The sequence below is a fragment of the Parasteatoda tepidariorum genome, chromosome 11, assembly GCF_982258835.1.
Source record: "Parasteatoda tepidariorum strain Cologne lab strain chromosome 11, Ptep-v5.0, whole genome shotgun sequence".
Taxonomy (NCBI): domain Eukaryota; kingdom Metazoa; phylum Arthropoda; class Arachnida; order Araneae; family Theridiidae; genus Parasteatoda; species Parasteatoda tepidariorum.
In genome coordinates, this window is record NC_141765.1 from 7,967,583 (window position 1) to 7,979,952 (window position 12,370).

General features: G+C 31.3%; 1 protein-coding gene across 3 annotated transcripts in view; it reads right to left on the reverse strand.

Moving 5' to 3' along the window:
* Positions 1 to 12,370, reverse strand: part of Ufd4 (ubiquitin fusion-degradation 4-like) — a 171,340-nt gene that overhangs the window by 43,528 nt on the left and 115,442 nt on the right. For all 3 annotated transcript variants that reach the window (XM_071187447.2, XM_071187446.2, XM_087155303.1), the window contains 2 exons: positions 10,883 to 11,036; positions 10,080 to 10,168 (listed from right to left, as the gene is read on the reverse strand). In XM_071187447.2, coding sequence (XP_071043548.2) covers positions 10,080 to 10,168; positions 10,883 to 11,036 — 243 coding nt within the window. The remainder of the gene's footprint in view (positions 1 to 10,079; positions 10,169 to 10,882; positions 11,037 to 12,370) is intronic.

Sequence of the window (12,370 nt, forward strand, 5' to 3'; positions counted from 1 at the left end):
CCTGTGTTAGCAGGAATTTAAACAGGGTCAACTTTGGGGATCAACAACAGGGGACTTTGTCAATCATGACAAGATGAGAATCGCATTTGCTTTCAGTGAAAAATAAACATAATCCAATGATTAATTCCAGGGTTCCCACTCTTTTAACAAAGCAAAAATTAAGGACGTTTAAGGACTCTTTTTAAAAAAATTAAGCACTTTTTTTTGGAAAATTAAGGACCTTAAGACTATTTTTAAAAATAGTACTGATTGTTTATCATCGAATATAGATGCACCACAAGTTACAGTGCCAATTACTTACCTGTCTTAAAAAAGAAAATCAATAAATAAAAAAATAATAAACAATTTTTTTAATGTAAGTACTGATCTAATTGTATGTATTAATTAACAGGGCTCATCAAAGCTGGACCAGGCAACTTTTGGCAAACCAGGGTGGAGTTTTTTTAAAAATATTTTTCAGATTGTTAAGGGTTAACGCCATCCATAAAACGAATATATATTCCATTTTTAATGATTTAATTGAAATTGAATTGTAAAATTAGGATTTACAATTTTTTTCGTATTTTTAAGAAATAGAGTAAATAAAGAAATTTGGGAAAAAATTATTACAAGTTTTTAATAAAATGTTTTTAATAAATGCTATTAATAAATGTTTTATTTATATTAAATGGCATATATATTAAATGAATTAATACTAAGAATTAGAGTTATGTATAAGAGTAGAAACAGACCATACTAATATTTAAAGCACTTTAAATCATTCCACTTTTTTTTTCATTAAGCTTAAAAGAAAATTTTTTAGGTCATTGCACTAAATATTTGTATGAAAATTTTTATAGAATAAGAAGATTTATAATTATTTGCTGATTTTGATTATTTGACAAGATTTATAATTTTCAAACCAATATGTTCATTAGTTCTCAGTGAAACATAAATAAAAAGGTCTGAAACGATTTTTTAAAGGTATCAACACATCTCTATGGTCTTTGCCTGTGGCCCCCTCACACATATCTATTGTCTCTCTAAAATGCCCAACTCTTGATGCACGGACTAATCCTAGTTAATAAAAGAACAACTTTTTGTTATAAAAAATCGACTTGAAAAATTTTTTCTATCAACTATAGTGACCCTGTGGCACAATTTTTTCAGGCTTTCTGTGACAAGCTTCCCCATCACTAGTATTGTTTTGCAAGATACTTTTAATTATAACAGTAACAAAAAAATTGTGTTTACAGAAGAAAGTATAGAGTAAAAATGTTCAAAAGGTTTTTTAATTATAAATGCAGTATTTTTTTTAATTCTAATATTACATGCGATATTCTCGCATTTCGAAGGACTAATTATTATAGCACACGTTAATTATTTCCTCTTCCGAATTTTGTAAATCCATTACATAATTAAAATTCGTAAATGAATGAAACGATTATTAATTAAAATTCTTACAATAATTAAAAATCTTAAAACCTGTGGCAGTAAAACCCGAAATAAAGATTGACGACGAAATCACGCAAATAGGACTCTTTAAAAAAGATAAGTTCAAATACGGTTGTTATAATAAATAAGATCGCATTTAAAACTTCGGATTTTAAATTTTGTGGAAATCGATAGCAATCACCGCCAAAAAATTTATAGAAAAATAATTGAATCATTATGTCAAAATATGTCTAAAATTTATCGCAATAAAATATACATTGGTCGGTCTAAAATATACATTGTGTCTAAAATATATCGGAAAATTTTAAAACCGGAATAAAAGCAATATCAATAACTGCCAAAAATACAATCAAACACCACACAGTTTTATGATACTCTTGGAGTAAATTGAGTTTGTAAAGTTCTGGACCAATGTCGCCCTGTCACTGCAATTTTGTTACAGGGTATAGTAATGCTGAAAAATTAAGGACTTTTAAAAACTTTATACCATATTTAAGTACTATTAAGGGCCCTTATTTTCCAAAATAAAAATTAAGCAGTTTTTAAGGATTTTTAAGGATCGTGGGAACCCTGAATTCCTATGACAGTTCACTTCTTTTTTATGGGTATCTTGACTAGTTTCTGTGGGGATAAATAACAGTTGACAAAACATAGACTAAAATTCAGAAAATAAGGAACAATCAAAACAGTGGAGTTTTTAAGGTAATTCGGCTTCCAAGAAGGCAAAAAACAATGGAGGAAAGAATGCAAAATTGGCAGACGAGGTGATGGAAACACACACACAGAACAGTGAATTAGATATGGATACTCTATTACAATATAGAGACAAAAGAACATTTGAAACAGTGAGTCTTTAAAGGCAATCCGGGTCTTAAGAAAGCAATGATGGTGAAATTGGCTAATATGGTAAAGGACAGTTTTTCAAAATGCGCACAAAACTATCTACACTAATTATTTGTAAATAAAACGTATGATAAATGGAGGTTATTATGTGGCATCATAGCACTGGTTGAAAGAAGCCATCAAGATTGTTTTGACTCTTTTTATAATTTCAATAACAGATGGCGCCAATGGTACTGTTAATCAAGAAATATTTTGTTTTTGTTATTTTTCTTTCCTTTTTTTAGTTTCAGTTTAGATTTATTCATTATGTTGGTAGATGAGTAATATTTATGTTTGGCAATATGGCCATTGAAATTTCAATTACTCATTTATAATTCAATGAAAAATATTTCAGTGTTATCTATAAATCATGCTCTGATAATCAATCAAAGAAATAAAGTATATATCCGGTAAGATTTCGAAAACTTATTTGTTGTGCTAAGTTGTCATAATTTTCATTTTCCCACATTGTATTAGTTTCTATAATTTTAATGATATTCTACTTAACTTTTATGATTTTTTCATTACATAAGTTTATGATTTATTTAAGATTTATTCCATTTTTTGGTCCTTCGAGACCGGAGTGAAAAATCTGAGCTATTGTTTATAATTTAGTTTCGATTTTAATTAAGAGAGCTAGATAAAAGTATTTTATATTGCTCTAGTTTACATTGTTTTTTTTTATCTTATTTTCGGTCCGTTGATAAATATTTTGATCTTAAATATTGTATTTTGTAATTATAATGGAAACTTTAAAGAAAAGACGTAATATTTTGAAAGGTAAAGTAACGCGTATAAATAATATTCTGAAACCGAAATTTGCGTCTGGGGAAATAGAAAGAGCGGAATTAGATGTTTTTTCGGCTAAAATGAATGAAATATGGGTGGAGCTTAATGAGATTCATACGGAAATTATAGTTTCTTGTAAGAATGAGGAAGAGGCAAGCAATATGAAAGAATTTGATGATTTGGCATCAAATATTGATACGTTGCGAATTAATATTGCTCGGGAAATGTCCGAATTGAAATCAAAAGTAAACAATACTAATAATGGCGGCGTTTCTCTAGATGATTCGAAACCGAAACTAAATGAATCTTGTTTAAAGTTGCCCAAATTCGAGTTACCGAGTTTTTATGGAGATTTCAGTAATTGGATGTCATTTAAAGAATTGTTTTTGAGTTCCATAGATAAAAATCCAGAATTAACAGAACTTCAAAAATTTCAATATTTATTTGCTAATTTAAAGGGTACTGCACGCAAGCTTACTTCAGGATTTTCGCTCACAGATGAAAATTATAAGCACGCTTGGCAGACTCTAGTTGCGAGATATGATAATAAACGTGAATTAGCGTTCGCGCAAATTTCAAAACTATTTAATCTAAAGACAATTAAGTCTAATTCTGCGGTTTCGATATTTGAAATTTTAGATATGTGTAATGAAGTTATTCGAATTCTTTTAACTTTAAAGTTAGAAGTTAATCCTATGGTAGATGTTATTTTAATATTTTTTATTTTGGGAAAACTAGATGATACACTAAGGCAAAGATGGGAATTATCTTTAACTAATCAAGATATTCCAACATTTTTAGAATTGGCTAAATTTCTTGAGCAACAAGCAAAAAGTATTTCAAATCAAACAGAATGCAAGCCAAGGGTTCTTCCTAAAAAGGCTTTTGTAAATAATGTGGTAGTAAACAAAACCGAAAATTTATGCAATATTTGTAATGAAAATCATTCGATTGTTAATTGTCCCATGTATAATAAGATGTCTGTTGATGACAGGTGGAAGGTAAATAAATCTAAAAGGCTGTGTATAAATTGTTTAAGAAAATTTCATATGGCAAATAAATGCCGTTTTACTAACACCTGTAAGGCATGTCATAGAAAACATCATACTTCATTGCATAGATTTTATTCTAATTCTGAAGAACCTAATGTAAGCAATACAGTTTGCTATTCTAATTCAAATTTAGATAATGCCAATTCTGAAAATGTTCCTACAGTGAGGGAAAACATTCAACTTAGCACAACTTGTCTAAATTCTAATAGTGTAGATAGTAATACTTTATTATCAACAGCTTTAATAAAGGTTAAAAATGTTAAGTGACATTTCGTTAATTGCCGAGCGCTGATTGACAACGGCAGTCAGAAATCTCTAGTGAGCAAAAACTGTGTTAAAAGACTGCAATTATCAAAGACTGTTACAAATCATTCGATTTCAGGAATTAATAATACGCTAGTAAAGTCTTCTTTATCTGAAGTATCTCTGGTCTTTTCTCCACATTTTAATGAGAAAATGTTTTGCTGTAAAGCCTTGATTGTAGACTGCATAACAAGTGATTTACCGAATTTCACATTTTCTTCATGCAACTGGCCACACCTGCATGGTCTAATGCTTGCAGATCCAACATTTCATGCAACTGGTCCAATAGACATTCTGTTAGGAGCCGACTTATACGCTGACTTGCTAATTGGAGAACCAATTTTAGGGAAGAAGGGTACTGCAGCTGCACTTAATTCTCATCTAGGCTGGCTATTATCGGGAAGAGTGTTCTCAAACTCCAATAAGGAAAACTCCTTTGTGAACTGTCATCTTACCTCATCGTTGGATTGTCAATTGGCTAAATTCTGGGAGCTCGAATCTTTACCTCAAGCTGAACTGAAATCAAAGAATGATTCAGATTGTGAAGCATTTTACGAAAAAACGGTTGCTAGAGATCCATCTGGACGTTATATTGTGAGAATACCTTTCAAACATTCTATAGAATTTGGTGACTCAGCTACTCAAGCAAGTAAAAGATTCAACTACATTGAAAGAAAACTAAGTAAGAATAATGAACTTGAGCATCAGTACACAACTTTCATGTCGGAATATCTTCAACTAGGTCATATGGAAAGGGTTCCTTCCGACGAACTGATTAAGGAATCAACATTTTATCTACCTCATCATTTCGTTATTAAAGAAGACAGCAACACAACCAAACTAAGAGTGGTCTTCGATGCGTCAGCTAAGGATTCTTCAGGGAATTCTCTCAACAATGCATTGCATGCAGGTCCTCGTTTGCAGCCCGAATTATTTTCTCTATTACTAAAATTTAGAACTTTCAAAGTTGCATTTACTGCTGACATCGAGAAAATGTTTCGCCAAATTCGTATTCATGAAGAGGATGCTGATTACCAACGAATACTCTGGAGGTTCAAACCTGATGAAGAAATCCAGATATACAGATTATTAACTGTCACCTATGGGACAGCCTGTGCTCCCTATCTTGCTGTAAAAACACTTCAACAACTCGCTAAGGACGAAGAGAAAGCTTTTCCTGATGCTTCAAGAGTTCTTAAGGAAGAATTTTATGTTGATGATCTGTTATCAGGTACAGATTCCATCCCCAAAGCCAAAAATCTAGTTTCAAACTTAAAATCACTTTTGCAACGAGGAGGTTTCAATCTCAGAAAATGGTCGTCTAATTGTTCAGAGGTTCTATCAGATCTTTCCAAAGACTCTCTCTCACAGCAGCACAATGTTACCATAGAAGAAAATCAATGTCAGAAGGTCTTAGGACTGTATTGGAATACACAGCAAGATACTTTTCAGGTGAACATTTCATTTCCAGAGATAGTTACCTCAAAAAGAGAACTGCTTTCTGTCATAGCTAGGATTTTTGATCCCCTGGGCTTTCTTTCACCTGCCACAATCTTAAAAATTTTGATGCAAAGCCTATGGAAAAATAAATTAACTTGGGACGAACCTTTAACCGAAGAGCTCTTATGTGTCTGGAAAACCTTCCAGGCTGAAAAACAGGCTTTAAAGGAAATAGCAATTCAAAGAAGACTGGTGTCTGTAAATAATTTAATCATTGATGCCCAGTTACACGGATTTTGCGACGCCTCACTCAAAGCATATTCAGCTGTTTTTTATTTGAAAGTAGTGGATAACGAAAATAGAGCTTCAGTGAACATAGTGGCAGCAAAAACCAGGGTCGCCCCTTTGAAAACAGTATCATTACCTCGCCTCGAACTGTGTGCAGCTCATTTGCTAGCAAAATTGTATAGTAATCTTCCAATTTCGATAGATCAAATTTGGAAGCAAGTGTTCTTATGGTCGGATTCAGAAATCGTTCTGAGTTGGATTCGATCAGACTCTTTAAAGGATCAGTTCGTAAAAAACAGAGCTGCAGCCATAACATCACTTACTAATATTGGTGACTGGAACCATGTGGCTAGAGTTACCAATCCTGCCGACTGCGCATCTCAAGGAATTTTTCCAAAGAAGCTAAAGGACTTGGAACTTTGGTGGCAGGGCCCGGAGTGGCTATCTAATGCAAATTCAGCATTCACCGAAGAGGTTAAACCAAACTCTGTTCACACTTCCAACCCTGACACTTTAATACATGCCTCAGCAGTTGAAAGTAATTCGATGCAAAAATATTCATCATTCAGCAAATTAATAAGAGTGATTGCTTGGTGTAAAAGATTCGAGTTCAACTCGAGAAATTCGGAAAATCGGATAAACGGTTGCCCTCAAGTTTGTGAACTGGATAATGCTCTTATCGCAATTATTAAAGAAATTCAAAGGGTGGAATTCAGTGCTGAAATTAAGTCAATCAAAAATAAAGGCTGTGTTCCAAGAAACTCTAAAATAATAACCCTTTCACCTTTTCTAGATTCTGACAAGGTCTTAAGAATTGGTGGGAGACTCAAAAATTCAAATCTGTCACTGCCGGCTAAACATCCTTTTCTTTTGCCCAAAAGTCATCATTTTGTCACGCTTATTATAGAATATTATCATAAGCTTTCGTTACATTCTGGCATTTCTGTAGTTTTATCTTTAATTCGGCAAACATTTTGGTTTCCAGCTGGGAGAAACACAGTAAGAAAGATCCTCAGAGGCTGTATAACTTGTTTAAAGGTAAATGCTGTTTCTTCAAGCCAGCTCATGGCTGATTTGCCTCGTGATCGAGTTATTCCATCTAAACCTTTCCAACGTGTTGGGTTGGACTTTGCAGGTCCAATTTCAACCAAACCAAATTTACCAAGATCTAAAGTCACCTTAAAGTCGTACATTGCACTTTTCATTTGTTTTGCTACGAAGGCTGTCCACTTGGAACTTGTCTCTGATTTGTCAACAGAAACCTTCCTAGCATCCTTTCGTCGATTTATTGCTAGACGAGGGTTGCCATCTGATGTATACAGTGATAATGCCACAAATTTTAAAGGAGCCAGTACCTATTTGAAGTCTCTGTTCAAAATTGTTTGAGACAATTCAGTTCAAGATTTTTCCAGCAATCTTCAAATCTCTTGGCACTTTATTCCTCCAGCAACACCTCATTTTGGCGGACTCTGGGAGTCTAATATTAAATCAACCAAGAGACACCTGCTGAAAGTATGCGGCTTAGCTACACTGAATTTCAAAGAACTGGCTACGCTCTTGTGTCAAATTGAGGCTTGCCTCAATTCACGACCGTTATGTCCATTAACATCAGAAATAAGTGATCTAGAGGCTCTTACCCCTGGACATTTTATTGTGGGTGCTCCACTTCTTTCATTGCCTGAGAGAGACCCATCACCATCCATGTGTCTCAAGTCTAGATGGTCTTTAATTCAAAAACTCCGTGCTCAATTTTGGATCAAATGGAGTAAAGATTATCTCCAAACTCTGCAAGCAAAGTCTAAATGGACTGTTTCTGGCTCAGAGTTTCATGTTGGAGATTTAGTTCTTCTCAAAAATGACAATGTCCCACCTCCATTAAAGTGGACTTTTGCACGAGTTGTGCAGGTATTTCCTGGAAACGATGGTATTATTAGGGTTGATAAATTAAGAACAGCTCATGGAGAAACCACCAGGCCTATCTGTAAAGTATGTCCATTGATAAAAAAATAACATTTCCACATCCTTGGGTGGCAGGATGTTTTGACTCTTTTTATAATTTCAATAACAGATGGCGCCAGTGGTACTGTTAATCAAGAAATATTTTGTTTTTGTTATTTTTCTTTCCTTTTTTTAGTTTCAGTTTAGATTTATTCATTATGTTGGTAGATGAGCAATATTTATGTTTGGCAATATGGCCATTGAAATTTCAATTACTCATTTATAATTCAATGAAAAATATTTCAGTGTTATCTATAAATCATGCTCTGATAATCAATCAAAGAAATAAAGTATATATCCGGTAAGACTTCGAAAACTTATTTGTTGTGCTAAGTTGTCATAATTTTCATTTTCCCACATTGTATTAGTTTCTATAATTTTAATGATATTCAACTTAACTTTTATGATTTTTCTATTATATAAGTTTATGATTTATTTAAGATTCATTCCGAAGATGAATATTCTCATTTAGGAAAAAATTTCCTTCATCAAGACAACACTAGAGTGCACACCTGCATAGTTCCAATAGCAAAGATTTTAGAATTACATAGTTGTTAATATTAGAGAATAAAAAATAGATACAACTAACATGCAGCAAAATTTGCAACATGAAAGGGAAAATTTAAAGTAGTAAGGAAGTTTTCCTTAGAAATAAAAAAATGTTCTAAAATAAAGGTCCACTAAGTACCATATGTTCAATTATAAATGAGGTAAAAAGCATTCTGCAAAAGGTATGATAATCCTCCTTGTTCTATTCAAGCTATAAGTATTTATATAAATAATAAAAATTAAGTTAAAAAAGAATTTTAAAAAAATCTGCTTGTTTTTTATACGAAGATCATTTAGTTTAAAATGTAGTTTAAATAACATTTTTTTACACAATGGTCTAAATCCAGCCAATCCAGCTACTTGCATTGCCTTCTACATTTTTAAATGTTTTTTAGTCTCCGTGTGCACGACTATGTCCTCTCGTCAGTTACGAGCACTCGCAGAGAAATCTGGACAGCACTCAATACAAGAAAAAATTTCTATCCTTTATTAGAAACTTTGATGAAAAAGAATTCTTTGGAATAGTAAACTTAAAAATGATAATAAATATTTCTTTACTCTCAGAATAGCTTATGATTGCCAGATGAGATAAACTCTCTATTTGTTCTATGATTACGATTACTTCAGTGCATTGGATTGCTTTTTGTAACAATCAGATTCTCAGACATTATATTTGACCACACTTCACATGGCATTTGGAATGACGTGCACAGAAGAAAAGGGGTGAGTATGGAGGAAGGAAGGGTATGCATAATGAGCAGAACAGTCTGGATTGCAGAAGAGGAAAAAAGTAATAAACTGGTCAGCATGCGCAACTAAACACTGTAAGATCTTTGTTCAGATAATTGTGTTTTAGACACATATAAAAGATACATGACTTAATTATTTGAACAGCAATAACCACAAGAAATTTAAAGAATAAATTAGAAGTTATACTTGAAGTAATAATCAACAATAAATAGTTTTTAACCTATTGATGTGTTTACACAACATAGACAAAGCTCATATAAGTTGGCAAACAGAGATTTATCTGTTTGCCAACTGATTATAACTGTGGCTATCAGAGAAAAATTTGTGAACTCATTAGGCATTAGTCCTGGCTTTTTTTAAACTTTCCAACATAAAAAAAACACTAGTTCTCATATTTTTCAATGGGAAAATTGTGTATAATAGAGAAATTTCCATACAATTTTGCCCAAGGGTATACTTGGAAGGTTAAGTGTTTTGATTTCCTTTATAAAGTTGTTTGATAAAAAATGTAGAGTGAAAACACTTTCCTTTTATTGTAAATTAGAATGAATAGGCTAACTCAATTTTTGAAAAGAATTGACAGGATTAACTTACACCTGGTATATTAGGCCCCTTTAGTTGTAATATAAGTTTGGGTTGTAATGATGATACCTGAATGTCATCCAACTCTAAAACATCAGAACCTAAATAATGGAGAAGTTAATTTAATGAACTAATTTTTTACAATTATTTCTCAATCTAAACAAACATAAATTAACAAAACTGTTCCTTTAAACAAATTATTTGTAGCCACATGGTCTGGAGAATTCTTATCACTATCAAAACTGATAGAATATTTTTTACATAACAATCAGAAAAAATATTTCTGCACAAAACAATAAGAATATATATGGTCAAGTTTAAGGGCAGATATTTTCTTTATAATCTTTTCCAAAATATTAGACAATAACACACATTTTTCAAAGAATACAGAACAATTATTTTAGTTTTTCAGAAATCCAGTAATAGATTGAAGGTAAAGCTTAATAGTGTCAAATGCAATGCAAAAACGATCTGTAACCAAAGGTAATAAAATCAAACTGCAATAAAATCTATGCCTGATGAAGAGAAGATCATAAGAGCTTTTCAGGTTTAAGCATTTATTATAGCAACAAAGCTTTCAGATTAGCACTAGATTGCAAATGACATCAGATCCAAGCATTGACATCCTGTAATCTGTAAAAACACTTATTCTTCTACACATATGAAATTGTAAACAGTACTGTAATTCGATATTACCTAAAATTACGGTTTTAATAAATATCTCTAAATATAGTAATGTTTAGACAATTTAGATACTTAAAGAAAAAAAGGCTAGTACATTTTACATACAAAAAAAAAGTTTTAAAAATAAATACCTGGAGCTGGGATATCTAAATCGGATATCTGATTAACATTTGTTCTTCCTGGCCTTGGATCAAAAGCAGGTATTAGAGCTGAAAACTGTCTTTTCAACACAAATTCATCATCCCAACTTCTAGGTTTACCATTTTCTGGCTCTGCTTCATCATCCTGACAAACAGAAAATTAAATTTTAAGCTTTATTGATATCCTTCAATAATAGTGAAATTTCAATAAAATGTCCATGAACTTGCTATTCTGACTATGTGAGTTGAACACGAATATGTTATTACAAATTAAACGATAACACAAACTATACATTTTTAAACATTTATGGAAAGTAACATAAATAGACAATTTGGAGCTGAAAATTATGAAACTAGATACAAACAAATGACTACTTTATTACTGTGGTTGAGCTGGTCAACAAAGCACAAAAGTCTTTGAAATTACATATTTTATTAGAATTAAATAGAAATCACAGCTTTTTTCATTTAGTTTTTTTAGTCACTTTTGTACAGTCATACTAACAATATGTTTTTTCTGAGAAAACAAAATAAAATTATGAATTCAAAAATCATATATTAGTTTTTATTTGTATTTTAAAACTTTTAGCATAACTCATTGGTTTCAATTAAAAAAAATGATAAATAAAAAAAATATAAAAAAACAAGTACAAAATTGTTTAAAAATTACAAATACTTATTATAGAAAAAAACATTTTAACCAAAATATTTAAACTTTAACTGCCTGTTAAATTATCATCAGCATTTTTGCATGTTAGTCTCGACAAAGACATTTCTTCTACTACCTTAATACTTTATATTGACCTTCTTCCTTTATATTGTCAGAAAAAGGTAAATTTAATCCTAAAATTCACCATAGATAGCCAATAAAGCATAGACTATTTAAGACCAATGCAAATTTTACAAGCTTAAAACATAAAGAAAGAAAAAAATGCGTTTATACCATATATGGTTCTTATCAAAAAATCATGATGAATTTCTTAATTTTCAAGGGATGTATTTTCTTAAATTATTCTTATTACAGTAGAGAACCAATTATCCAGGATGTTCGGGACCATCGCTATCCCGGATATCTGAATTTCCCGGTTTTCTGGATCGACCAAAAAGTGTCGTTAATCGATGTTTTATCGAACCCGAAGTACAAGGAAAAAGTGTAATGCATAAAGTAAGAGAAAAAAGAAAGGTACTCCTAACTTTAAAAAGAAAAAAAAATGGTAGACATATAACATTTAAAAGAATAAAAAAAAAATTGCAAGTTTAGACAAGAAAATCAAGTTTAAAAAATACAAAATTCTCATATTTATTTTTTAAAAATAATTACAATTCCTAGATTAAATAATATAAACAAAACCAATGATTAAATAACGCAATATATATCATACCTAATTATACGGGAGGAAACGATAAAATAAAAGGAAAACTTATTAATCTAAATAAAAACACTTGAAAATTATCGAACCAAAACGATAGTTAAAAAAG